This window comes from Schistocerca gregaria, chromosome 2, assembly GCF_023897955.1.
Source record: "Schistocerca gregaria isolate iqSchGreg1 chromosome 2, iqSchGreg1.2, whole genome shotgun sequence".
Classification (NCBI taxonomy): domain Eukaryota; kingdom Metazoa; phylum Arthropoda; class Insecta; order Orthoptera; family Acrididae; genus Schistocerca; species Schistocerca gregaria.
The window spans coordinates 349602232-349628853 of NC_064921.1; the positions used below are offsets into that span (position 1 = coordinate 349602232).

At 38.2% G+C, this 26622-nt stretch overlaps 1 protein-coding gene across 1 annotated transcript in view; it reads left to right on the plus strand.

Annotated features, from left to right (window-relative positions):
- LOC126336151 (venom allergen 5-like) overlaps positions 1-26622 on the plus strand; it is a 364266-nt gene that overhangs the window by 161998 nt on the left and 175646 nt on the right. The window contains exon 4 of the mRNA XM_049999644.1: positions 24432-24525. Coding sequence (XP_049855601.1) covers positions 24432-24525 — 94 coding nt within the window. The remainder of the gene's footprint in view (positions 1-24431; positions 24526-26622) is intronic.

Consider the following 26622-nt stretch of genomic DNA (forward strand, 5'->3'; position numbering starts at 1 on the left):
CTCATCACCCCCCACCCCCCTCCCTGGAATTTACAAGAATTGGGTGACTTGTGTGTGCAAATGTGGTGCCAACTCCCACCAGCAACGTACCAAGGCCTCATTGCTTCCATGCCATGATGTGTTTCCGCTGTTATCGATGCCAAAGGTGGGCATACTGGCTATTTGGTAGGTGGTCATGATGTTCTAACTGATCAGTATAGTTATTTTCAAGACAACACATTTGTTGACTTCATAAATTTACTATCAAACTATCACCTTTTAGCCTAACCTAGATGTCAGGCTATTCTACATATTTATCTGTCAAAACAAATAAACAAAAAAATACATTGAGTCAAAACTAATGTCTGTACTCAATTTGTCCACATATGCCACAAGCAATGGTTCAATTACATCACAGTAAGAATTTCAGATGCAAATACAATAATGTGACAGGAATGTTGCAATCCATAATCTTAATAATACAGCTGTGTATTTAAGTCTCTGGTTGAATTGTTACTGAGAAATTAAAGAATTGTACCTGCAATATTTATGACATGGAATAATTAACATCTTCATTGTATATAATATAATGCAAGTAAGACTTGGAAGACTAATTGAGAGTTAGCTTAAATTTTCAACTCTACTACTGCTATGAAAGATGACCGAAGACTGCGCATGAGTAAATAGGCAAACTGGACTTGCAAAGGATAATGGTAGCATTACGGTAGTGACATCTGTTGGTTTATCCTGTAGTTGAGGATCCTTTATGATGTTCATGTCAGATGCCTGTGTAAGCTGGGACAATGTAAGGCAATCTGTGTTATGTCATGTACTGGTTAAGGCTCCAGTCAGTAAAGTTTTCTTTTGTCTCTGTTTTGTGAAGTTATGTTATTTATTAAACATGTGAAATTGTTTTGAAGAACTATGTAACAAAAAGTACGACAAGTGACATGACTGGATTCAAGAAAAATGACAAAATCAGCAATAATAAAAAAATTGGGGTCTCAGCCTTTTAAAAATCACAACCCTGTCCAACAGTTTCAGCAGTTTTATAAATGAATTTCAGCCCCTGCACCAATGAAACCATCAAAGAAAAGCATCAGTGCAAACTTATGTTTTATATAACTACCTTTCTTTGTATTACTTTTATCTTGCAAAATTGCAGTGATTCAGTAAAATATAAGATCAATTTTCTTTGCAGTTACTGCCAGTGAGCCATTGTTGAATTTAGTTTTAATGTGAATGCAGTAAATTTGTGAAGTGTGGAGGTTTTTTTATTTATGTGAAACAAAATTATCTATTTCATTCGGAAGTGATCCATATGAAGAGAGACATTTTAAGCTGGCAGCAATAGAACTAAAGGACCAATACAAGTACAGAAAATGGACTATTCTATGTTTATATAGATCTACTAGTGGTGAGCCCTTATCATTTAGCTACAATATAGGAAGTCAGCAACTGGAAGCAGTTAATTCCATAAATTATCTGGGAGTATACATTAGGAGTGATTTAAAATGGAATGATCATATAAAGTTGATCATCAGTAAAACAGATGCCAGGGTGAGATTCATTGGAAGAATCCTAAGGAACTGCAATCCAAAAACAAAGGAAGTAGGTTACAGTACGCTTGTTCGCCCACTGCTTGAGAGCTGCTCAGCAGTGTGGGATCCGTACCATATAAGGTTGATAGAAGAGATAGAAAAGATCCGACGCAGAGCAGCACGCTTCTTTACAGGATCATTTAGTAATTGCAAAAGTGTTACGTAGATGATAGATAAACTCCAGTGGAAGACTGCAGGAAAGACGCTCAGTAGCTTGGTACGGGCTTTTGTTGAAGTTTCAAGAACATACCTTCACTGAGGAGTCAAGCAGTATATTGCTCCCTCCTACGTATATCTTGAGAAGAGATCATGAGCATAAAATCAGAGAGATTAGAACCCACACAGAGGCATACCAACAACCCTTCTTTCCATGAACAATACGAGACTGGAATAGAAGGGAGCACCGATAGAGGTACTCAAGGTACACTACACCACACACCGTCAGGTGGCTTGCAGAGTATGGATGTAGATGTAGATGTAGATATGAATATCTTTTTCTCAAAACTACATCAAGCTCATGACAGAATGTCCACTCCAAAGGACAACATTCTCACATGTGGAGGCCTAAGTATTAATACACTGAATCCTGATGCCATGTGTGACATGTTCTCAAGATTCACACAAAGTTTCAGTTTAGTTTCAATGATTAACAGTATAACAAAAATAATAAACCATTCTGTTACAGCTGCTGATCATGCATTAAAAGATTTAGACAAAGAAAAATGTAGGGTAGATGTAGTATATCCAGGATTATCTGACCACTTCCACTTTAGTCAAACTGTAAATACAAAAATAGCTAAAAAATCGAGTCTATAGACAAATATTTTATAAACCAAAAAGGCTTGCATTTTTCAAACAAAAAGGGGAGCTAATATTGCAACTAGTGTACATGGAGTTAAATGATAATGAAAAATTTAAATAATTCATTGCAATATTCAAACTAAAATTTGAAGAAACTTCCCCTAAATGATTATGTCCTATAACAACAGTGGAACAAAACAAATGAGTGGAAAAAGCTATCAAAAATTTGACTAAAACACTGAAGTAGTTCAGCTTCATTAAAAATAGCTTCAGTAATCCATCTTTCTCATGCTTTTATAAACAGTATAGAAAAACATACAGGAAAGTGTTGCTCAAAGTAAAGAAGACTCAAAATTATGAACTGCTGAAAACAGGAACAGAGCAGTATGGAAGATTTTAAAGACAAACTGTCAAGCATGGGCAAACAAATATATTTTGCAGACTACAGTAAAATAATTATCACTGACATGTCACTACAAGTACTAAGAGAGAAAGTTAATGACACACTCAGTCACGTACACAAGGGGGCAACAAACAGAGTCACACTTAATAGAAAGAAACAAGCACCACGAACTTCTACATAAATAAAAATCCAGATTATTATAACCTAAAAATAAATAATGAAGCCATACAATGTTGGAAAGCACAGAATTACTCGAATTGCATGTTGATTGACAAAGTGGGAAATGTACGTAAAAATACTTAAAAACAGACTCTTCAGAGTGAACCCTGTTCTCCACATTCTTACATCCGTATGCAATATTTCACATATGAGACCACTCTATTTTTGCTTGTTATTAGTTATGGCACAATGTATTGGGGACTGAATATGAAAACTATACAAGCTAAATTACTTTTCTGGATTTTATGTAGATAAAAAAATTAATATTGACTACTATTTCTAAAATTGGTTAGTACATGTTTATGGAACTAAAAATAGCTATAATTTGCATCTGGACATAAAAAAAATAAAGTTGAAACTTAACAGAGATTATTGTACAATAACATCAAATTACATAATAAATTATCATAATGTATAAAAGGCTGCTGATCTGCACTTTCAAAACAAAGCTAAAATATTATTTACAAAATAAAAGTTTTGATATGGCATTTTAATGGAGTACCTAAATTAAAAATGGATTACTTAATTTAAGAAGGTCTTTATTATAATATATGTAGAATAATAATTATTGTATGGAAGACAAAATAACAAATGTTGTTGCTGTTGTTGTTGTTGTGGCCTTCAGTCCTGAAACTGGTTTGATGCAGCTCTCCAAGCTACCCTATCCTGTGCAAGCTTCTTCATCTCGAAGTACCTACTGCAACCTACATCCTTCTGAACCTGCTCAGTGTATTCATTGCTTGGTCTCCCTCTATGATTTTTACCCTCCATGCTGTGCTCCAGTACTAAATTGGTAATTCCTTGATGCCTCAGAACATGTCCTACCAACCGATCCCTTCTTCTAGTCAAGTTGTGTCACAAATTCCTCTTTTCCATGATTCTATTCAGTACCTCCTCATTAGTTACATGATCCATCCACAAAATCTTAAGCATTCGTCTGTAGCACCACATTTTTAAAGCCTCTATTCTCTTCTTGTCTAAACTATTTATCGTCAGTGTTTCACTTCCATACTTGGCTACACTCCATACAAATACTTTCATAAATGACTTCCTGACATTTAAATCTATACTTGAAGTTAAAAAATTTCCTTCTTCAGAAACACTTTCCTTGCCATTGACAGTCTACATTTTGTATCATCTCTACTTCAACCATCATCTGTTATTTTGCTCCACAAATAGCAAGAATCATCTACCACTTTAAGTGTTTCATTTCCTAATGTAATTCCCTCAGGATCACCTGATTTAATTCAACTACATTCCATTATCCTCATTTTTGCTTTTGTTGATGTTCATCTTATATCCTCCTTTCAAGACATTGTCCATTCCATTCAACTGCTTTTCCAGGTACTTTGTTGTCTCTGACAGAATTACAATGTAATTGGCAAACCTCAAAGTATTCACTTCTTCTCCATGGATTTTCATTCCTACTCCAAATGTTTCTTTTGTTTCATTTACTGCTTGCTCAATAAACAGACTGAATAACATCGGGGTAGACTGCAATCCTATCTCCCCCCCTTCCCAACCAGTTCTTCCTTTCATGTCCCTTGACTCTTATAACTGCCTTCAGGCTTCTGTACAAATTGTAAATAGCCTTTCATTCCCTGCATTTTACCCCTGCCATCTTTAGAGTTTGAAAGAGAGTATTCCAGTCAACATTGTCAAAAGCTTTCTCTAAGACTAAAAATGCTAGACATGTAGGTTTGCCTGTCTTTCATCTATTTTTTAAGATAAGTTGTAAGGTCAGTATTGCCTCATGTGTTCCAACATTTCTACGGAATCCAAACTGATCTTCCTCGAGATCAGATTCTACCAGTTTTTCCATTTGTCTGTACAGAATTCATGATAGTATTTTGCATCCATGGCTTATTAAACTGATAGTTCAGTAATTTTCACACCTGATTTCTTTGGGATTGGACTTATTATATTCTTCTTGAAGTCTGATGGTATTTCGCCTGTCTCATACATCTTGCTCACCAGATGGTAGAGTTTTGTCAGGGCTGGCTCTCCCAAGGCTGTCAGTAGTTCAAATGGAATGTTGTCTACTCCCAGGGCCTTGTTTTGACTCAGGTCTTTCAGTGCTCTGTCAAATTCATCACACAGTATCATATCTCCCATTTCATCTTCATCTACGCCCTCTTCCATTTCCATAACAATGCCATCAAGTACATCGTCCTTGTGTGGACCCTCTATGTACTCTTCCTACCTTTCTGCTTTCCCTTCTTTGTTTGGAATTGGTTTTTCATCTGAGCTCTTGATATTCATACAAGTGATACTCTTTTCTCCAAAGGTCTCTTTAATTTTCCTGTAGGTAGTGTCTATCTTACTCCTAGTGATGTATGGCTCTACATCATTACATTTATCCCATAGTCATCACTGCTTAGCCATTTCGCACTTCCCGTCAATCTCATTTTTGAGACATTTATATACCTTTTTGCCTCTTCATTTACTGCATTTTTATATTTTCTCATTTCATCAATTAAATTCAATATATCTTCTGTTACCCAAGGATTTCTACCAGCCCTTGTCTGTTTACCTACTTGATCCTCTGCTGTCTTCACTATTTCATCTCTCAAAGTTACCCATTCTCCTACTTATTTCTTTCCCCCATTCTTTTCATGCCTTACCCCCATTCCATATTCACCTACTACATTTCCTTCTCTTACTCTTCTTGCTATCAAATCCCAGTCTCCCATGACTACTAAATTTTTGGCTCCCCTCACTATCTGAATGATTTCTTTTATCTCATCATACATTCTTCAATCTCTTCATCATCTGCAGAGCTAATTAGCATAGTACTACTGTGATAGGTGTGGGATTTGTGTGTATCTTGGCTACAATAATGTGTTCCCTATGTTGTTTGTAGTAGCTTACCTGCACTCCTATTTTTTTTTATCATTATTACACCTACTCCTGCATTACCCTATTTTATTTTGTATTTATAACCCTGTATTCACCTGACCAACAGTCTTGTCTCTCCTGCCACTGAACTTCACTAATTCTCACTATATTTTACTTCAACCTATCCTTTTACCTTTTAAAATTTTCTAACCTACCTGCCAGATTAAGGGATATGACATTCCACACGCCAGTTTTGTTTCTCCTGATAATGATGTCCTTGTGAGTGGTCCCCACTCGGAGATCCAAATGTGAGACTATTTTACCTCTCGAATATTTTACCTAAGAGGATGCCATCACTATTTAACCAGTAAAGCTGCATGCCCTTGGGAAAAATTACAGTTGTAGTTTCCCCTTGCTTTCAGCCATCCACAGTACCAGCACAGCAAGACCGTTTTGGTTAATGTTACAAGGCCACATCGATCAATCATCAAGACTGTTTCTGCCCGAAACTACTGAAAAGGCTGCTGCACCTCTTCAGGAGTCACATGTTTGTCTGGCCTCTCAACAGATACCCCTCTATTGCAGTTGCACCTATGTTATGGCTATCTGTATTGCTGAGGTGCACAAGCTCCCAATGAATGGCAAAGTTCATTGGGGTAATAACAAATGTAACATTAGATTAATAGAAAATGCATTGTAAGTTTTAGTGTAACAAATTAATTTTAAGCTATTAATTTGGCTATGTTCGAATGATGAAACTCACGCAATGTGAATTGTTGGACATATTAATACAGAAATTAATTAATGAATATGTAGAAGTCAAGTATGGTGTAGGCCACAATGACCAAATCCGTGGGGCCTGAGGGGGCCCAAGCCCCCCTCAAAGATTTGTTTTGAGAGGTGGAGACCACTCAATAATTTAAGAAAATTATTAGTTATATTATGCTTTGTAAAATCATTAAATTATGTTGGAATTTTTTATTTTCCTTGTTTGATGATACTTACCTTTAAAATACATTCAGTAATGAGTTAAAACAAATAATTATTATAATAGTAAGCAACGTAACTGAAAACGAGTGGTGTGAATTATGACAGTGTTACGGTGCTGCAGGCACACTTAGAATTTGTCCCGGAGCACGAATCTTTGGGTAAAGTCTGGCTCCAGTGGGCTATTGCTGCAGCCTTGGCAACATCAAAAGGACTGGAATAAAAGTGCCTGGAACCCTCTGCCTTGGTTTGCCTTGATGCTTCGAGACATTATGATGTCGTGGCTATATAAAGCCCAACCTGCTGTCACTGTCTTTCAGTGTGCCTGGTTTCACTCAGCGCATGCTGCAGACGTATTTAGTGTTCCGACTTTAGTGGACTATTTTATATGACTATATTTTATTTGTTTACTTGAATCTCTTAGTGTATTGTGAATTAAGTTTGCAATGGATAAATCTGTTACAAAAAGACACGCTTCGAAGATGATGATACTGCAAGTCAACCTTCAACAATTATTGTGTTGCCAGTTACTTCGTTGTCTTCAGGCAAGAACTGTTCACAGCCAAAACCTGGACAATCTGGTAAGGAAAGATCATTTCAGAAGTCTTGGTTGATAAAATACATATGGCTAGAATATGAAGCATCTATGAAAAAAGTTTTTTGCAAAAGCTGCAAAGAGGCAGATGCTAAAAATTTATTACAATTTTCTTCAGAAAAACAAAATGCATTTACTTCCATAGGGTTTTTTAACTGTAAAAAGCTTTTGGAAAAATTCTGTCTTCATGAAAATACATTTATGCATAAAGAAGGTGTTCTGAAACTAAATTCTATCACAAACCAAAGTGTGGCGTCCCAATTGAACGAACAGTTAGATAGTGATATGAACAAAGGCTGTTTATCTCTTGAGACAATTTTTACTTCCATGCAATTTCGATACCAACAAGGACTAGCAATTAGAGGGCATGAAGATGTAAACTCAATTTTTTTTTCAGTTGTTGGAGCTCTGAAAGAATGACATACCTGAGTTTAAAGATTTGTTATGGCATTTGGAGTATCCCACCATATTCAAAACGAGATCATTGATCTACTATGAAAGTCTGTGTTCAGATAGGTATTGGCTTCGATCAAGAAGACTGAACATTTTTCTATTATGGTTGACTAAACATCTGATTCTTCAATTCACAAACAAGTGTCATTTTGTATTCGTTCTGTTGATGATCCCTTAATCATCAACGAAGACTTTATTGGCGTATATGAGACCCCCAACACTGAATCACAAACTCTGTTTAAAATTTTAAAAGACATTTTTGCTTGTCTTGATTTGTCAATGGATAACTTAAGAGGACAGTGCTATGATGGTACCTTGAATATGAGAGGTAAGTTCAAAGGACTAAAAAAAATAGTTTTGGATACACAACCAAAAGCACGTTATGTGCACTGCGCTACTCACAGTTTATACTTGGCAGTTATGGACAGTCTTCACTATCTTACATCTTCAATTAATTATCATTTATTACTCATTAATATGATTAGAACAGTCTTTAGTTCAGGATTAAATACTCGACCACAGCCCCTATAGTGCAGATGACATGGAACTCCGAAACACCGGAACTCTGTGGCTAGACCAGCAGAGGGTGACAACAGCACTCTGCTCAGGTCAACAGGTCACCTACACAATGACATCAGAGGTCATTGTCAAAAGGAATACTATAAAGCTATTTACAATGAAGATTGTGGAAAACCGCAATCTTGCATTACTGAGCAGTTTGCTTCAACTGGACTCTCACAGGTCATTGCAGTTGAACAAGAGTGCTTGCTTTCAGTAAACAGAGGTGAAACAAATTCTGAAAAATCAACTGAGTTTTTCAAAAATGACCTAGACATTGAGAGACTGCACTTACACTTGAATATGATAGCCAATATCACTAATAAAAAACAACTGCTCTTAAAAACATTTGTGATGTAAAAAAGTACATTACACAAGAGCCTCTAGTTGGAGTAATGTTATGTGAAGTAGTGAAGTGCATTAAGCTTCTCCAAGTAATTCCAGTCACGACAGCAACAGCAGAATGGTCATTTAGTGCCCTTAGATGTCTGAAGTCGTATCCTCGATCAACAATGGGACAGAAGTGATTGAACAACTTGGAGATGTTTTAGATGAATTGGATATCCGACCAGTCATCAACCACTTCATATTCAGCAATTCCAGTGAGACAGTCAACATTTGCACCTTTCTAAAGACACTCTAGCCCTAATAATGGCATTTAGAGCAATATAAAAATTTTATAAAACAGAGAATTAAATACATACATAATGTTACATTTTCAGTTTTGAAATATTAGTACTAGTTTAGTACTGTATTACTATAGTACTGTATTAGTTATTTTCAAATATCTAAATTTTTTTAGAGTGTAAGACCCAATTAAAACCTGTTATTTACATGCTTTTTGACTGAAAGTGTTAGGCATACTGTATTAACTTAAAGCATTAACTTTGAGATACTGTTTTTATTTAATGAAGCCTGAGCCTTATTCGAAGTAAGCTTAAATTAGCTATTCACTTACTTATCAAAGTGATATTACTGTGCAACAGCAATATTTTATGTTTTATTCATTTAGGATTTATTTAAATATAATTTCAGCCTTTTCAGAGCTGTATATTCATTGCCCTGTAATAGTCTATAAGCACAATTATTACCGTAAATTAAATTACCTTTTTATGATAATACCATACCTGTTTATGTTTTGTTTCTTTTTCTAAAGCCAAAAGATGTCAGGCTTGTCAAGTTTCCCGTAGTGTCAAGTTATTGAGAGTCCAGTTTTGGGGGTTTTAATGTTGATCGTATGACTCTACAACGCTTTAAAAAACTTTAAAACTCACTATTTTCCATCTAAAATTTAGAAAATTGCCTGGGGCAAGACCCCAAGTATGGGCCCACTCAATTTTTTTTTTTAAGTCGGCACCCCTGGTGTGTGCACAATATAAATGAGGTACAATGTGGTAATGAGGTCAGACTCATCATAAATCAAGAGGGGATAACCTGAAAAGCAAGATTCTCCTATCAGTAGCAGGCAAACATGTTAATAAAAATGCATGATTTTTATATTCTACAGCTAAAAGATGACCATTACCATTGGTAAATTGCATATTTCTTAACAACATACTTCTGAAGTGGTCAAACACTTGCAACACTTCATAAAAACCAGTGATAAGGTAGTTGAGTCAGGAATTAAAGTGTGCAGAACTGATAATGAACTAGAATTTGTTAATCAGTAGGTACATAAAATCACGCAGAACAGTGGGGTAATGCATAAAAAATCAGTAGCCTATAGTCCCCAACAGAATGGTGCAGATGATCATGAGAACAGAATGTTGGTGGAGGCTGCACAGACAGTGTATCATGCAAGCAGGGTGCCTATACAATTAGGGGCAGAAGCCACAAACATGGCAACTTCTATTTTGAACAGAACAGGTACAAGCAAGAACAACTACCAAATTATGGACTGGATTGAATTATGATATGGTCAAACTCAAGAATTTGGAGAGGTAGTTTACACACACATTGCAAAGGAAAGATGGAAGAAATGGGATTCCAAAGCTGAGAAACATTTCCTGGTTGAATATGATACAGAGGTAAAATGATTTCATGTTTGATTTCCTCAAAAGATAAATTTAAAATACATCATGATGCCATTTTCATTGGCAAATTAAACAACGATTGTCAAGATGAGAAAACTGTCAAGAAAGATGATGAACTATTCTTAATAACTGGGACCACTGGGGATGAACAGCTTATTCAAGGGGAGAGCCTGAGTCAGGCAAGAGCCGAGGAAATTATATTGACTTAAGACAAACTGAATTCTGAAATCAACTGTGCTAAACTGAATGACAATGAAGATTGCACAGAATTTGTGAATCAAATAAGAAGAAGCGTACAAGACAGGGCAAAAACCAAAAATCATATTAGACATGTCAACCTTAACGTAAATTCTGCATGTGTGTTACAGTGCTAATAACATGTCTCATACCAAGGTGTAATGGACTGTGAGTAACCAGAAAAATCAAAGCAGGTCATGCAAGAAGAACTTCACATGTACTTAATCATAACATTACTTGAACCATGAATGTACCACCAGAAAATCAAGAAATGCTCAAAAATAGGTGGGTACTCAAAATGAAGAGAAAGAGATAGAGGATTTTGACAGAGGCAGATGTGGACTTTACTGGATCCTTCAGTCCATTTGTAAGATTTGACTCCAGGAGCATAATCTTATCTAGCATAGCATCCAAAGTCCAGGCTGGAATATAGAAAATACTGTGAAAAGTATAGATGCTACTCACCATTAACATGTTACATTGATTTGCAGACAGGTGCAACAAAAAGTCTGTTACACAATGAGCTTTCAGCCAAAGCATTCTTCAGACAGGAAAAAGTCATGCACATCACACAAGCAACTACACATCATGCACATATGTCCACTATTTCTGGCTGTGCTGGCCATTCTGGTCTCTCTTAACAAATTGACACATACCTTGCTTCACATTTTCTGTCAGATAAACCCAAAACGTTTTTGGAAATGGTCCTGAGCTCGAGTCTCGGTCCAGCACGCAGTTTTAATCTGCCAGGAATTTCAACGTTTTTGCTGTTTGTCCTTGTGATCATTCCTGACATGTTCATGGTCTTCAGAGTAGATGAATAACATTTGTTTGAACATACCTGAAGCTAAATATGGCACTATTTCAACAGTTTTTGCCCACAATGAAGATATTTCTGTATAAGTTTCCAAATGTACATGCTGATGCTCTCATTGTCATTCTGTGTATTGTAAATGGTGCAACTTTTATACAAATCTTCAGTGGACACAAATTTATATATTGGTCTAATATTTTCTTGAGCTAATTCATTGAGTGCCTACAGTTGTCTATATTTTAGTTGGCTCATGGTTCCATGTAACAGGCTGTAACTCCTAAAATGCTTTCATTATCAAAAAATCCTTTCACAACCATAATCCTTATACTTCTGGGATGCAAATTATGCAAAAAAAATCATTTTTTTCATTGGTCCCAACCAGTCCTCCCATTATATGTTGTTTCCCACTTTATGGGCATTATAATGTTTTCATTGATCATTTCTAGTCTTTTTTGAACATACGGTATCTCAAAGAGAAATAACCCAGTCACTAACCAGTGACACACTCTTTGTTGAATATCACAGTGAACACCTGACACAGTGGCATTACATCATAACAAATGCAGTGCCTACATTATTGTCATGTAGAAAGTAGACAAACCAATCAAAGTATCCAGTACATAGTTTTCACGGAACAGTCACACTTAGATATTGCAATTATAGCTGCTAGCTGTAGATTTTGTTTGGGTGATGCAAACAAAGATATTAACAATTATGAAAAGGACAGATTGCCACTCACCATGAAGATGACACATGAAAATACTGGTACACACTGAGCATTTGGACAGAGCCTTCTTCAGAAACAGGCAAACCTCACACACACACACACACACACACACACACACACACACACATGACTGCTGTTTCCAGCTGTTGTATTGAATGAAAGCTGCAATCAGGAGAGGGGAAAGGAAGAGAGAGGAATAGTAGGGTGTGAGTGAGGAGGGGGGGGGGGGGAGAAGAGTGCTGCATGTATGGTGGGATGTGACATGAGGAGGCGGTGATGATATGACAGAGAAGGCAGTACCTGTTCAGTGGATGGTTTGAGGACATTGTGTTATCATAGGGTGAGGCTAGGATATTTTCAGGAGTGGAGGATTTTTCATAGGGATAACACCCATCTGTTCTCTTAGAAAGGCTGGTGATGGAGCAGAGGATACAGATGGCTCAGGTTGTGAAGCAGCCAAGAAATCAAGCATTTTATGTTCAGTTGCTTGTTGTTCATAGGGTGATCCACTTTGCTCTTGACCACAGTTTGGTAGTGGCCATTCATTCAGTGGACACCTGGTTGATATCATACCAATATAAAAAACTGTGCAAAGATTGTAGCAGAGTGAAGTGTGAAGTGTGCCTGTATGATAGTTTGTAGGTGATGGTTGGGGGTGGGGGTGTGGGAGGTGGTGGTGGAGGGAGGTGGGGGGGGGGGGGGGGGGAGCAGATCTGAACTGGAGTATTTTAATAAATTGCAAGATGAATGCCAACTTGTAAATAGTGATAATCGTGTTCCAATCCATAAACTATTAAAAACCTGAGTAATATAAACTTTCAAATAATTTTCATGGAAAAAAACACATGACTGTGCTATACATTTTCTTTTCCATGAGAGGTATAGGGGTGGGTGATGTGTCCCCAGTTGCTCCCATGTGTGGATGCTTTGAGCAGAGTTGGTATATGACATGCTGCTTTCACAGGAGGCCTGACTTTCAATGGGATAGGATAAGCCTGTGACAGGATTGGATTAGGAAGTGATGGGACAGTGGATTGGGTAGCTATTGCACCTGAGTCTTATAAGATGCCTGTGCCAAGAGGCTTAGATTGGGAGTGGCATAGGGACGGAGTAGGGTGTTTTGGTAACACTGTTTTAGGAGGTGTGGGAAGGATCTTGGGTAGGATGTCCCTCATTTCAGAGCATGATGATGGGTAAACAAGGCCCTGATGTAGGATCTGCTTTAGTTGTTCCAATCTGGGTAGGTATTGGGTGTTGCTTCACGTGGTCCTCCTCAATCCAGCATGTTACCTTCCTGGATGTTGAGTTTGTCCACACTGGCAGATCCTTCTACAACTCTGTCCACAGTAAACACACCACCCATCAAAACTACCTGCATTTTGACAGCTATTATCCTGTCCACATCAAAAGATTTCCTCCCACAAGGAGACAGCACATCTGAAGTGAAAAGAACTCCCTTGACCAGTATGTTACAGGTCTGACAAGGGCATTCACAAATAGACACTATCCATTAGATCTAGTCTGCAAACAGATTTTCTGTGCCATGTCACCACATACCCCCAGTTCTCCCACCACTCCCAATAACTGGGTATGAAGGAGCACCACATTTGCCGTTCATTACCACCCCATACTGGAACAATTGAAGCACTTCCTTCATGAGGGCTTTGATTATCATCATGTCCTTAATTGAGTGACGTCCTACCCAAAGTCTTTCCCACGCCTCCTGAAGTGATCTGTCACCACATCCTGGGCCATCCCTATGCCACTAACAATCATAGCATCTTGCCACAGGAATCATATACCCGTGGAAGACCCAGGTGCAAGACCTGCCCAATCCACCCACCCAGCACTTCCTATTCCAGTCCTGTCACAGGCTTATCGTATGCTGTCAGAAGCTGGACCACCTGTGAAATCAGCTACACTACATACCTGCTCTCCTGCAATCACTGGATGGCTTTTTATGTTGGTATGACTACTAATCAACTGTCCACCAGAATGAATTGTCACCATCACACTGTGGCCAAGAGCCCAACATGCAGATGAACATAAGATGCTTGATTTCAATGACTGCTTTGCAATGCCAGCCATCTGGATCTTCTCATATACCACCACCTTTTTATTAACTGCACAGATGGAATTTACCCTTTCAACGCCTTCTCTGCTCCAAACACTAACCTAACATCATCCTACAATAACCAAATGTCCACACATCCTCCACCCAATAGTTTGTCACCTCTGTCCTATCATCACCACCTCCCAATACAAGTCCCCTCACCCTCATTTTGTGCCACTTTCTACCAGCACACTCACCAGTCTTTTCCCCTCTCTGTTCCTCTCCTTTTCTGGTCCCCATTTCCTTTCCCTCCCCCCTTACCTCAACAGCCTCCCCAGGCCTAGGCCAGGCAGTCTTGCCCTGCCACCTTCTAGTCCATGCTTCATCTACATCTACACCTATATGGCTACTCTGCAATTCACACTTAAATATCTGGCAGAGGGTTCATCGAACCATTTTTATACTACATCTCTACCATTCCACTCTCAAATGGTGTGTGGGAAAAAGGAGCACCTAAATCTTTCCATTTGAGATCTGATTTCTCTTATTTTATTATGATGATAATTTCTTCCTATGTAGGTGGGTGTCAACAAAATATTTTCACATTTGCAAGAGAAAATTGGTGATTGAAATTTCATAAATAGATCTCACCACAAAGAAAACCTCTTTTGCTTCAGTGACTGTCACCCCCAACTCGTGTATCATATCAGTGACACCCTCACCCCTATTGCACAATAACACCAAGCGAGCTCCTCTTCTTTGCACTTTTTCTATTTCCTCCATCAATCCTACCTGGTAGGGATCCCACACTGCACTGCTATATTCCAGCAGAGCACGAATAAGTGTAATGTAGGTTGTCTCTTTTGTGGGCTTGTCGCATCTTCTAACTGTTCTGCCAACAAAGTGCAGTCTTTGTTTCACATTCCCCACAACATTATCTATGTTGTTGTTGTTGTGGTCTTCAGTCCTGAGACTGGTTTGATGCAGCTCTCCATGCTACTTTATCCTGTGCAAGCTTCTTCATCTCCCAGTACTTACTGAAACCTACATCCTTCTGAATCTGCTTGGTGTATTCATCTCTTGGTCACCCTCTATGATTTTTGCCCTCCACACTGCCCTCCAATGCTAAATTTGTGATCCCCTGATGCCTCAGAACTTGTCCTACCAACCAGTTCCTTCTTCTTGTCAAGTTGTGCCACAAACCCCTCTTCTCTCCAATTCTATTTAATATCTCCTCATTAGTTATGTGATCTACCCATCTAATTTTCAGCATTCTTCTGTAACACCACATATCGAAAGCTTCTATTCTCTACTAGTCCAAATGATTTATCTTACATGTTTCACTTCCATACATGGCTACACTCCATACAAATACTTTCAGAAATGACTTCCTGACACTTAAATCTATACTCGATGTTAACAAATTTCTCTTCTTCAGAAACTCTTTCCTTGCCAATGCCAGTCTACATTTTATATCCTCTCTACTTCAACCATCATCAGTTATTTTGCTCCCCAAACAGCAAAACTCCTTTACTACTTTAAGTGACTCATTTCCTAACCTAATTCCCTCAGCATCACCCGAGTTAATGTGACTATATTCCATTATGCTCATTTTTGCTTTTGTTGATGTTCATCTTATATCCTCCTTTCAAGACACTGTCCATTTTGTTCAACTGCTCTTCCAAGTCCTTTTCTGTCTCTTGACAGAATTACAATGTCACTGGCGAACCTCAAAGTTTTCATTTCTTCTCCATAGATTTTAATACCTACTCCGAATTTTTCTTTTGTTTCCTTTACTGCTTCCTCAATATACAGATTGAATAACATTGGGGAGAGGCTAAAACCCTGTCTCACTCCCTTCCCAACCACTGCTTCCCTTTCGTGCCCCTCGACTCTTATAACTGCCACCTGGTTTCTGTACAAATTGTAAATAGCCTTTCGCTCCCTGTATTTTACCACTGCCACCTTTAGAATTTGAAAGAGGGTATTCCAGTCAGGATTTTCAAAACTTTCTCTGAGTCTACAAATGCTAGAAACTTAGGTTTGCCTTTCCTTAATCTATTTTCTAAGATAAATCATAAGGTCAGTATTGCCTCATGTGTTCCAACATTTCTACGCAATCCAAACTGATCTTCCCTGATGTCAGCTTCTACCAGTTTTTCCATTCGTCTGTAAAGAATCTGCATTAGTAGTTTGCAGCTGTGACTTATTAAACTGATAGTTCAGTAATTTTCACATCTGTCAACGCCTGCTTTCTTTGGGATTGGACTTATTATATTCTTCTTGAAGTCTGAGGGTATTTCGCCTGTCTAATACATCTTGCTCACCAGATGGTAGAGTTTTGTCAGGACTGGCTCTCCCAACGCTGTCAGTAGTTCTACTGGAATGTTGTCTACTCCCAGGGCCTTGTTTCGACTCAGGTCTCTCAGCGCTCTGTCAAGCTCTTCACGCAGAATCATATTTCCCATTTCATCTTCATCTACATCCTCTTCCATTTCCATAATATTGTCCTCAAGTACATTGCCCTTTTAATAATCCTCTATATACTCCTTCCATCTTTTTTCTTTCCTTCTTTGCTTAGAACTGGATTTCCATCTGAGCTCTTGATATTCATACAAGTGGCTCACTTTTCTCCAAAGCTCTCTTTAATTTTCCTGTAGGCAGTATCTATCTTGCCCCTGGTGAGATAAGCCTCTACATCCTTACATTTGTTCTCTAATCATCCCTGCTTAGCCATTTTGCACTTCCGGTCGATCTTATTTTTGAGACATTTGTATTCCTTTTTTCCTGCTTCATTTACTGCATTTTTATATTTTCTCCTTTCATCAATTAAATTCAATATTTCTTCTATTAGCCCTCATCTTTTTACCTACTTGATCTTCTGCTGCCTTCACTACTTCATCCCTCTGAGCTATCCATTCTTCTTCCCCCATTCCTGTCAATTGTTCCCTTATGCTCTCCCTGAAACTCTGTACAACCTCTGGTTCTTTCAGTTTATCCAGGTCCCATCTCCACCTTTTTGCAGTTTCTTCAGTTTTAATCTACAGTTCATAACCAATAGATTGTGGTCAGAGTCCACATTTGCCCCTGGAAATATCTTATAATTTAAAACCTGGTTCCTAAATCTCTGTCTTACCATTATATAATCTATCTGATACCTATTAGTATCTCCAGGATTCTTCCATGTATACAGTCTTCTTTTATGATTCTTGAACCAAGTGTTAGCTATGATTAAGTTATGCTCTGTGCAAAATTCTACCACACGGCTTCCTCTTTCATTTCTTACCCACTATCCATATTCACCTACTATGTTTCCTTCCCTCCCTTTTCCTACTCTTGAATTCCAGCCACCCAAGACTATTAAACTTTCGTCTTCCTTCACTACCTGAATAATTTCATTTATCTCATCATACCTTTCATCAATTTCTTCAGCATCTCCAGAACTAGTTGGCATATAAATTTGTACTACTGTAGTAGGTATGGGCTTCGTGTCTATCTTGGCCACAATAATGCATTCACTATGCTGTTTGTAGTAGCTTACCTGCACTCCTATTTTTTTATTCATTATTAAACCTAGTATCAATGTGGTCTTTCCAATTTAAGTTGCTTGTAATTGTAATTCCTAGGTATTCAGTCAAATAGACAGCTCTTAGATTTGTGCGATTTATCGTAAACCCAAAATTCATTGAATTTCTTTTAGTACCCATGAGGATGACCTCTCACTTTTCTTTGAGTAGTGCCAATTGCCACGTTTCACACCATACAGAAATTCTCTCTAGATAATGTTTTAATTGAAATTGATCATCTGATGATTTTACTAGACAGTAAATTACAGCCTCATCTGCAAACAATCTAAGGGGGCTGCTCAGATGCTCACGTAGATCATTTATGTAAATCAGGAACAGCAGAGAGCCTATGGCACTACCTTGCAGAATTACAGATATCACTTCTGCTCTACTCGATGATTTACTGTCTATAACTACAAACTGTGACCTCTCTGAGAGGAAATCACGAGTCCAGTCACACAACTGAGATAATACTCCATATGCACATGATTTTATTCATATCTTAAAAACAAAGATTCCAAGACTTACCAAGCGGGAAAGTGCCGGTAGATAGGTACAATGAATAAAACACACACACAGAATTTGAGCTTTCGCAACCGGCGGCTGCTTCGTCAGGAAAGAGGGAAGGAAAAGGAAAGATGAAAGGGAGAGGGTAAGGAGTCATTCCAATCCTGGGAACGGAAAGACTTACCTTAGGGGGAAAAAAGGATAGGTATATACTAACGCGCGCGCGCGCGCACACACACACACACACACACACACACACACACACACACACATACACAGCCACAACCAGACATATTTAAAGGCAAAGAGTATGGGCAGAGATATAAGTCAAGGTGGAAGTGTGGAGGCAAAGATGATGTTGAATGACAGGTGAGGTATGAGTGGCGGCAACTTGAAATTAGCGGAGATTGAGGCCTGGTAGATAACGAGAAGAGAGGATATACTGAAGGGCGAGTTCCCATCTCCGGAGTTCGGATAGGTTGGTGTTAGTGGGAAGTATCCAGATAACTCAGACGGTCTAACACTGTGCCAAGATGTGCTGGCCGTGCACCAAGGCATGTTTAGCCACAGGGTGATACTCATTACCAACAAACACTGTCTGCCTGTGTCCATTCATGTGAATGGACAGTTTGTTGCTGGTCATTCCCACATAGAAAGCGTCACAGTGTAGGCAGGTCAGTTGGTAAATCACGTGGGTGCTTCCACACGTGGCTCTGCCTTTGATCGTGTACACCTTCTGGGTTACAGGACTGGAGTAGGTGGTGGTGGGAGGGTGCATAGGACAGGTTTTACACTGGGAGCAGTTGCAAAGGTAGGAGCCAGAGGGTAGGGAAAGTGCTTTGCGGCCAGCACCAACTTTCGCCTTCTGCCCAGGGATTCGTGACCCTGCCATGGTTCGCCAATCACTGTCAGGCAAGTGTTGACTGCCAGGGATGTCCAAATCCAAGGGCGCAGTGCTATCAGGGATCCCAGGTAATGCTACAGGTTCCAGAGGTGCCAAAGTGTCCCAATGTCACCACAGCCATGGAAAACAGCCTGGAGCCTGTCAACCACAGCCAACACAGCTTCCCGAACAGTGGCCAATTCTCCCTGAATCCGCACACAACAGGCACAGTCCCTATCCATCTGTAACCATTTTTTCCTCTCTTTTATCTCAAAAGCTGTTCAAAACAAACAGATGACTGACAACTATGCAAATTTACATTATTCGGGTACTAAATTGCAATGTTACAACTCTCAGATACTATAATACGCCCGAAATTTGTGAATTAAACTATGCAAGTACCCAAAAACACGCAAAGAAATTAAGGATTAAACTATGAAACAAATAAGTGAGCTAAGAGTACAACTTGCTGCTGGCTGCTGCTTATCCAATGGCGGCAGGGAGCTCACTGGCTGTGACCAACCAAGACTGGCTCTTCAAAACAAAAGCAGACAACTGATGACTACACGAATTTACACAACTCAGGTACTAAAATGCGATGATACAACTCTCAAATACTATAATATGCCCAAAATTTGTGAATTAAACTATGCAGGTGCCCAAAAACACACAAAGAAATTAAGAATTAAACTATGAAACAAATAAGTGAGCTAAGAGTACAACTTGCTGCTGGCTGCTGCTTACCCAGTGCCGGCATGGAGCTCACCAGACATTGTTATTCTCTCCCCATGCCCCCCCCCCCCCCCCCCCCTACACATACTCTGCTATCCCTCTCCCTTCCCTGGTCACTCTTGATTGTTGCTTTTGTTCAATCTGTGTTGAACAATTGAACAGTTGCTGTCTGGCTGGAGCAGCCATGAAACCCATCATGTGTACATGAGGTGTGTCTGCTTGTGTGAATGAATGTGTGTTTTCCTTTCATTCCTGAAGAAGGCTTTGGTTGGGAGCTCATTCAGTAACATTCATTTTATTGTGCCTGTCTGCAACACAACGTGTCATGTTTATGGTAAACAATAACATATCCTCTTCATAAATGTTGATAATCTGACCTGAACAAAGTTGCTCTGATAAGCTACATATACATTGTGTATATAAAGGTTAGTGGCAGACTTTGACACGAGCTGACATAATGATGTCATATGACTGCTTACCAGTTGCATATTTTCACTCTAAGTGACATAGCTGTTACTTCCAAGCTAGTGGGCCATGGATTTTCACATAGTAGTTACGTGTACAGATTCTATTGCCACATTCTCACACAAACTGATTGAATGATGATTAATGATTGCTCACTGGTCACTGATGCGTAATTTCAAGGTGACCAGTGAAAATCATGAAAAAGCATTGTGTCAGTTGATGTGATTTTGGAAATAGCATCCATAAAGAAAACAACTATGTCAGTTCGTATGTCAAAGCCTGTGGTCCAGAAGCTTAGAAGTAAAAACTTTGTCAGTCAGAGTGAAAGTCTATGACTAGGAAGCAATCACTTAACGCTATTATGTAAAGTTATGGGCTACTTAAAGATTTTCATACAGATATTTAAATTTTCAAATCATCTAGGTTAAATCCTGCAGATTTGAATTGGCTATAAGGCTTAACTGTTTCCTGAATTATGAAAAATGTTGAAGGATAGTAAATTAAGAAGTTTGCAGAACCAGCTTCTGTTCCCACATTGTGTATATCCTAACTACCAGTACATCACCCACCTTGAAAATAATTTTACATCATGATAAACCACTCAAGGTCTTAATTAGAGGCCTGATCACTTAGTGGGGGGGAGGGGGGGGGGGTAGGATGTCATCCGAATCAGAAAAAATACGCTAACAGAGCAATAGTGTGAAAGTTCAGCATCTAACAATCACAAAGCAAAACTGGCAAAGAAAATTATGATGACCTGATCTTTGCATGTCAGTTATTTCATAAGTTTATTAGTTTCAGATAATTTAAAGTATGTCTGCTTCTGAATGAGTGGTGATGAGTGGTGACAGTACCTCACATTCTACAGATTAGCTCAAAATCTTTTCCTATTATACACTGAGGTGACAAAAATCATGGGATGGCGGTAGTATTAAGTACACAAGGTATGAAAGGGAAGTGCATTGGTACAGCTGTCATTCATACTCAGGTGATTCATATGAAAATATTTCCAACATGAGTATGGCTGCACCATGGGAATTAACAGACTTTGAATGTGAAATGGTAGCTGGAGCTAGACACATGCGACATTCCATTTTGGAAATCATTAGGGAATTCAGTACTGAGATCCATAGTGTCAAGCATGTGCTAAGAATACCATATTTCAGGCATTACCTCTCACTGCAGACAACAGAATTGCCAGTGACTTCCAGTAAATGCCTGACAGCAGTGGCGCTTGTGTAGAGTTGTCAGTGCTAATAGACAGAAAATACTGCATGGAATAGCCACAGACATCACTGTGGGAAGTACGATAAACACACAATTAGGACAGTGCTGGAAAATTTGGTGTTTGGGCTGTGGCAGTAGACAACTGATGCAAGTGCCTTTACTAATGGTGCGTCACTTGCAGTACATCTTCTGAGCTCGTGACTACATTGATTGGACCCTAGATGACTGAAAAACTGTTTCTTAGTCAGATGAGTCCCAATTTCAGTTGGCAAGGATTGAGTATGATGCAGACTCCATGAAGCTGTGGACCCATATTGTCAATAAGACACTGTGCAAGCTGGTGGTGGCTTCATAATGGTATAGACTGTTTTTATATAGAGTGGTCTGGGTCTTGTGGTCCAAATGAACTGATCATTGACTGAAAATGGTAATGTTTGGCTATTTGGACAGCATTTACAACCATTCATGGACTTGATGTTCCAAAGCAATCTTGGAATTTTTATGGATGATGTAATGTCCTGCGGTCGGCAAGAAAGAACTAACGGTCAAGTTTGATCAAGCTTTATTTAGTTAAACACCTTCTTAGCATGCAGTAATTTCCAAACTCAAGAACAAAAGCCAGATAAAAGTTACAAGACAATGAAGAGAAATAATAATAACCAAAATACTACACTACACAATTCCAAAGTGGCATTACACCCACCAAGATACAAATTTCTGCAGACTATGGTGAGTGTCTACTGGGCTATAGCCAGTGTAGGTATTGGGATGAGCTGCCCTAGTTGTAGGTATGTGCTGCTGGTCTGACTTTGCTGGTGTGCTTATTGCACTGGTTCTACAGAGTGCTACCCTTAGTCACATTAGGTGCAATTGGTGGATCTCTGTCACATGACTTTTCACGAAGTAGTGCTGTGTTTATGGAGAAGGTCTGTTGATGTTTTCATTCACTGGTGATGTTTTGATATGAGTTCCTGAATGGAGGTCAGCAGCCCACATTGCTTGTCTATTGTGTGGGCCGTCTAACAGATAGGGGGCTACTATGAAAGATGACAGTACGCCATGTCAGCAGGCCACAATTCTTTGCAATTTGTTTGAAAAACATTCTGGAAAATTTTGAACAAATGATTTGACCATCTAGATTGCCTAACATTAATCCCACTGAACATTTGTGGGACATAATCGAAAGGTCAGTATCTGCACAGATTGCTACACTAGCAAAAATTTCAAATTTGATTGCTGTAGAGGCAGTATGGCTCAATATTTCTGCAGCGGACTTCCAACAACTTTTTTGTTTTGATTTTTCATTGTTGCACAATATGGGCAAAAGGAGGTCCAACGTGAGATTAGAAGGTTTTATCTCATCTTATTGTCACTGTACGCCTGTACCTTGGGAAGCAAGGAAAGAATGTTATTTGGTGGCCAGTATCCTCTTCTATAACACAAACTGCAAGCACGTATTAAGAGGGTTCTTTGTTAACATATGCAGAGAGCTACTTAACTTAAGATAGTCCAGATATTGTGGAACAAGCTCTTCTGAATTAGTTCATGTTAGCCTCACTGCTGGTGAAGCACAAGTCCACTATGTACACTATTCTGGTCACTGGGTGCTGCCCGACTCTGAGCTAGAGGCTCAGCTAACTGTGACTCTGACTTCTACTGGGCTGTGACTGTGACTTGACTTGTTGACTCACTGGATGACTGACTGGGAGTCACTAGGCCTCCGGTCCATGGTAGTGATCCAGATACTTGCAGTCGAGAGGGCATTGGTGGCGTGTTTATTGTGAGTCTGTCGTTGGCCTCTCTCCTGATAGGCTCGCTTGCTCCAGTGTCTATATGCCACCCAGAGTGTTGGTTCCAGCTAACACCAGCACAGGAGGTATGTCATGCCTTCTGTCACCTTATGTGTATTGCAGTAGAATTTTCAGTTAGCTATGATTTTTAATTAAATGGACTTCTTGTAAAATCATGTGCATCACTGCAATAAAGGACACCAATATAAGCACTGTACAATAAATTTGTGGAAAATGTTGCCAGGATAACATCCTCAAATGCTCACACATCATTACATATTTTGTGTGCAACTGCATTAAAGTTAGAATTCAAAATCAATAAAAGTAAATGAGATAGTAGATCAAAATTTTCGAATTTGTTATGTCTCATACTGAAGAGAAATGGATGAACAAAGATGTGATGGGCATCAATAAGAGAAAGAATCTCTTCATAAATTTCCATTTCAATTTCTATGGTAATATCAATGAAATGATAAAGGACTTTAAATCAGGTTCATAACAAACAGCATGAAAAAATATAGAGTAGAGAGTATACATAGCTCTATTGTTAAGTGCATTCTCTTGATTGACAGCAGAAGTAAATGAAAATGTAATGAGGAGAGAGGAGCCAGAGGCTACAGCATTCATGAAAAATAAACATTTTGCAATGCAACAAATCAGTGGTCCTTTCTCCATGCTAGATCAATAGGGAAGAGACTGGTATAGATATCTGAAAAGCTCTTGAACCCCCGGCCAGAGACTCTTTAGCAGCTCAGAAGAAGACTGAAACAGTGTAAAGTGAGAAGTTAATGAAATTAAAATGATCACTTGTGATATACGAGGACTTGATGATGTATAGTGCCACAAAAGTGTGATAAATTCATTGCACATGAATGTATTAATCATTTCCTATTGACATGTTGAGAAAGTGCATTTCTCCCATTTATGTGCCACAAACATTACATTTTATTTTATTTTTGACAGGACTGGAGTGAGGAACTGGAGCAAATGGCACACCAGTGGGCCAACCAATGCAGAAATGTCAGCACACCACTCCATGATAAAAATCGAAATACAAGTATGTTGTATTTTGTAAAAATACCCAAGTAAACTTACATAGAAAGTCTCATGGATAACTGTTTTATTAAAAAATAGAGAATATTTTTGTAAGACATAGCTAGTCTGTTATAACTTTTCTTTCATTGTTTTGCATTTAATGTTGCAATTGATCTCATTATGAATATGCTAATCTATACATGACTAGTTCTAATAAAATCCTCTTGATGTTAGATAAATTAAGATCATTCATCTTAATCTATATTTACAATTGCTGCAAATGAAATCATTCAAATAGGACCAACAGGGGACATTAAGTGTATTCAAAGAAGAGTAGCTCAAACTGTTTTAGGCTGTATGATGCATAAGAGAGCATCACAGGTATCCTGGAAAACCTTGAAGATAGATACAAGCTATCTCATGAAAGTCGATTCACAAAGTTTAAATAACCAAAGTTAAGTGCGTAATACCTTCAACTACATTTACACTTTATACTGCGCAAACCGACCATGAGGTGCACAGCAGAGAGTATGCCCCACTGTGCCAGTTATTAGGGTTTCTTTCTGTTCCACTCAAATATGGAACATGGCAGGAATGACTGTCTGAATGCCTACTTGCACATTCAGTAATTATCCTAATCTCATCCTCATGATCTCTATGTGAGCAATACATAGGGGATTGTGGCATATTCCTAGAGTCATCATTTAAGGCTGGATATTGAAACTTTCAATTCAATTCAGTTCAATTCAATTTATTAGCGTCCTTGTAGTACATCATCAAAAAGTCATAGGACCTGTCAATAAACATTACAATTTAAAATACATGTACATGGAAATTTATAATTGAATTTACTTGTCACTTAGACAGCACAATTTAATAGAACTATAAGAACATTAACATAAAAATATACAAGTAGGATAACAACGTACAAAAAAAGGTAATGATTCTCACATCAAAGATTATTTCCATTCTTACATTAACACTGTTTCACACTTTCATAGAAACAGCAAGTATTTAAATGTGAGCAATTACACATATTTATTATGTCAGGAAAATATTAACTCAGTTTTTACTGTCAACGATTCATAAACACTTCAATACTGTAAAAACTATTGCTCAATAACAAGTTTCTTAATTCTCTTTTAAATATGTGCAGTTTTGGTATTATTTTTAGTTCTTTGGGGAGAGCACTGTAGAGGATTTTGGGTTGGTATAGTGCACTTTTGTGATACATAGCTGTTTTATTAATTTCTCTGTGGAAATCATTCCTATTCCTTGTTTCGTAGTTGTGAAATTCTGTTTAATGTAGCAAATTCCTCATGTTCTTTTAAGAAACATATGCTTTCATATATGTATAAGGATGGTAGTGTCATGATTTTTAATTCTTTGAAAGCATGTCTACAAGAGTCTCTATATCCTATACCTTTTGTTATTCTGACTGCCTTCTTTTGTAGTCTAAATGAATGTTTTGTTAGACTGTTGTTCCACAAAACTGTACACAGTATCTTAATAAATCGTGCATGAATGAGAAATAAACACATAACACTGTTTTAATATTACATGAGCTTTTAAGCATTCTAAGTATATAACATGTTTGACTTAATTTTTTGTTCAATGATATTACATGCTTTTCCCATCTTAAGTGTTCATCAAACCATACTCTCAAGAATTTAGTGTATGAGGCTTGTTCAATCTTATACTTACCCAGTTCTACTGTAAGGTTAGTTTTTATTTTATTTGTAATACGTGTGAAGTTGATCCACGTTGTTTTTTTGGCATTCATAAGATTAGATTAGATAAATACTTGTTCCATGGATCATGAATATGACACTTCGTAATGATGTGGAACGTTTCAGGTTAATGAAAGATGTCTGTACACGATATTACATTACACAAAATATTGCATGACACTAATCTTTAAGTTAGTTTTTTTTCTCCTCCTTTAATTTATATATAAAAATTCAGCCAATGAGTGGAAGGAGTTGTCATCTAGAAATTCTTTTAATTTATTTTTAAATGTTGGTTGACTATCTGTCAGGCTTTTGATGCTGTTTGGTAGGTGACCAAAGACTTTTGTGGCAGCATAATTTACCCCTTTCTGTGCCAAAGTCAGATTTAA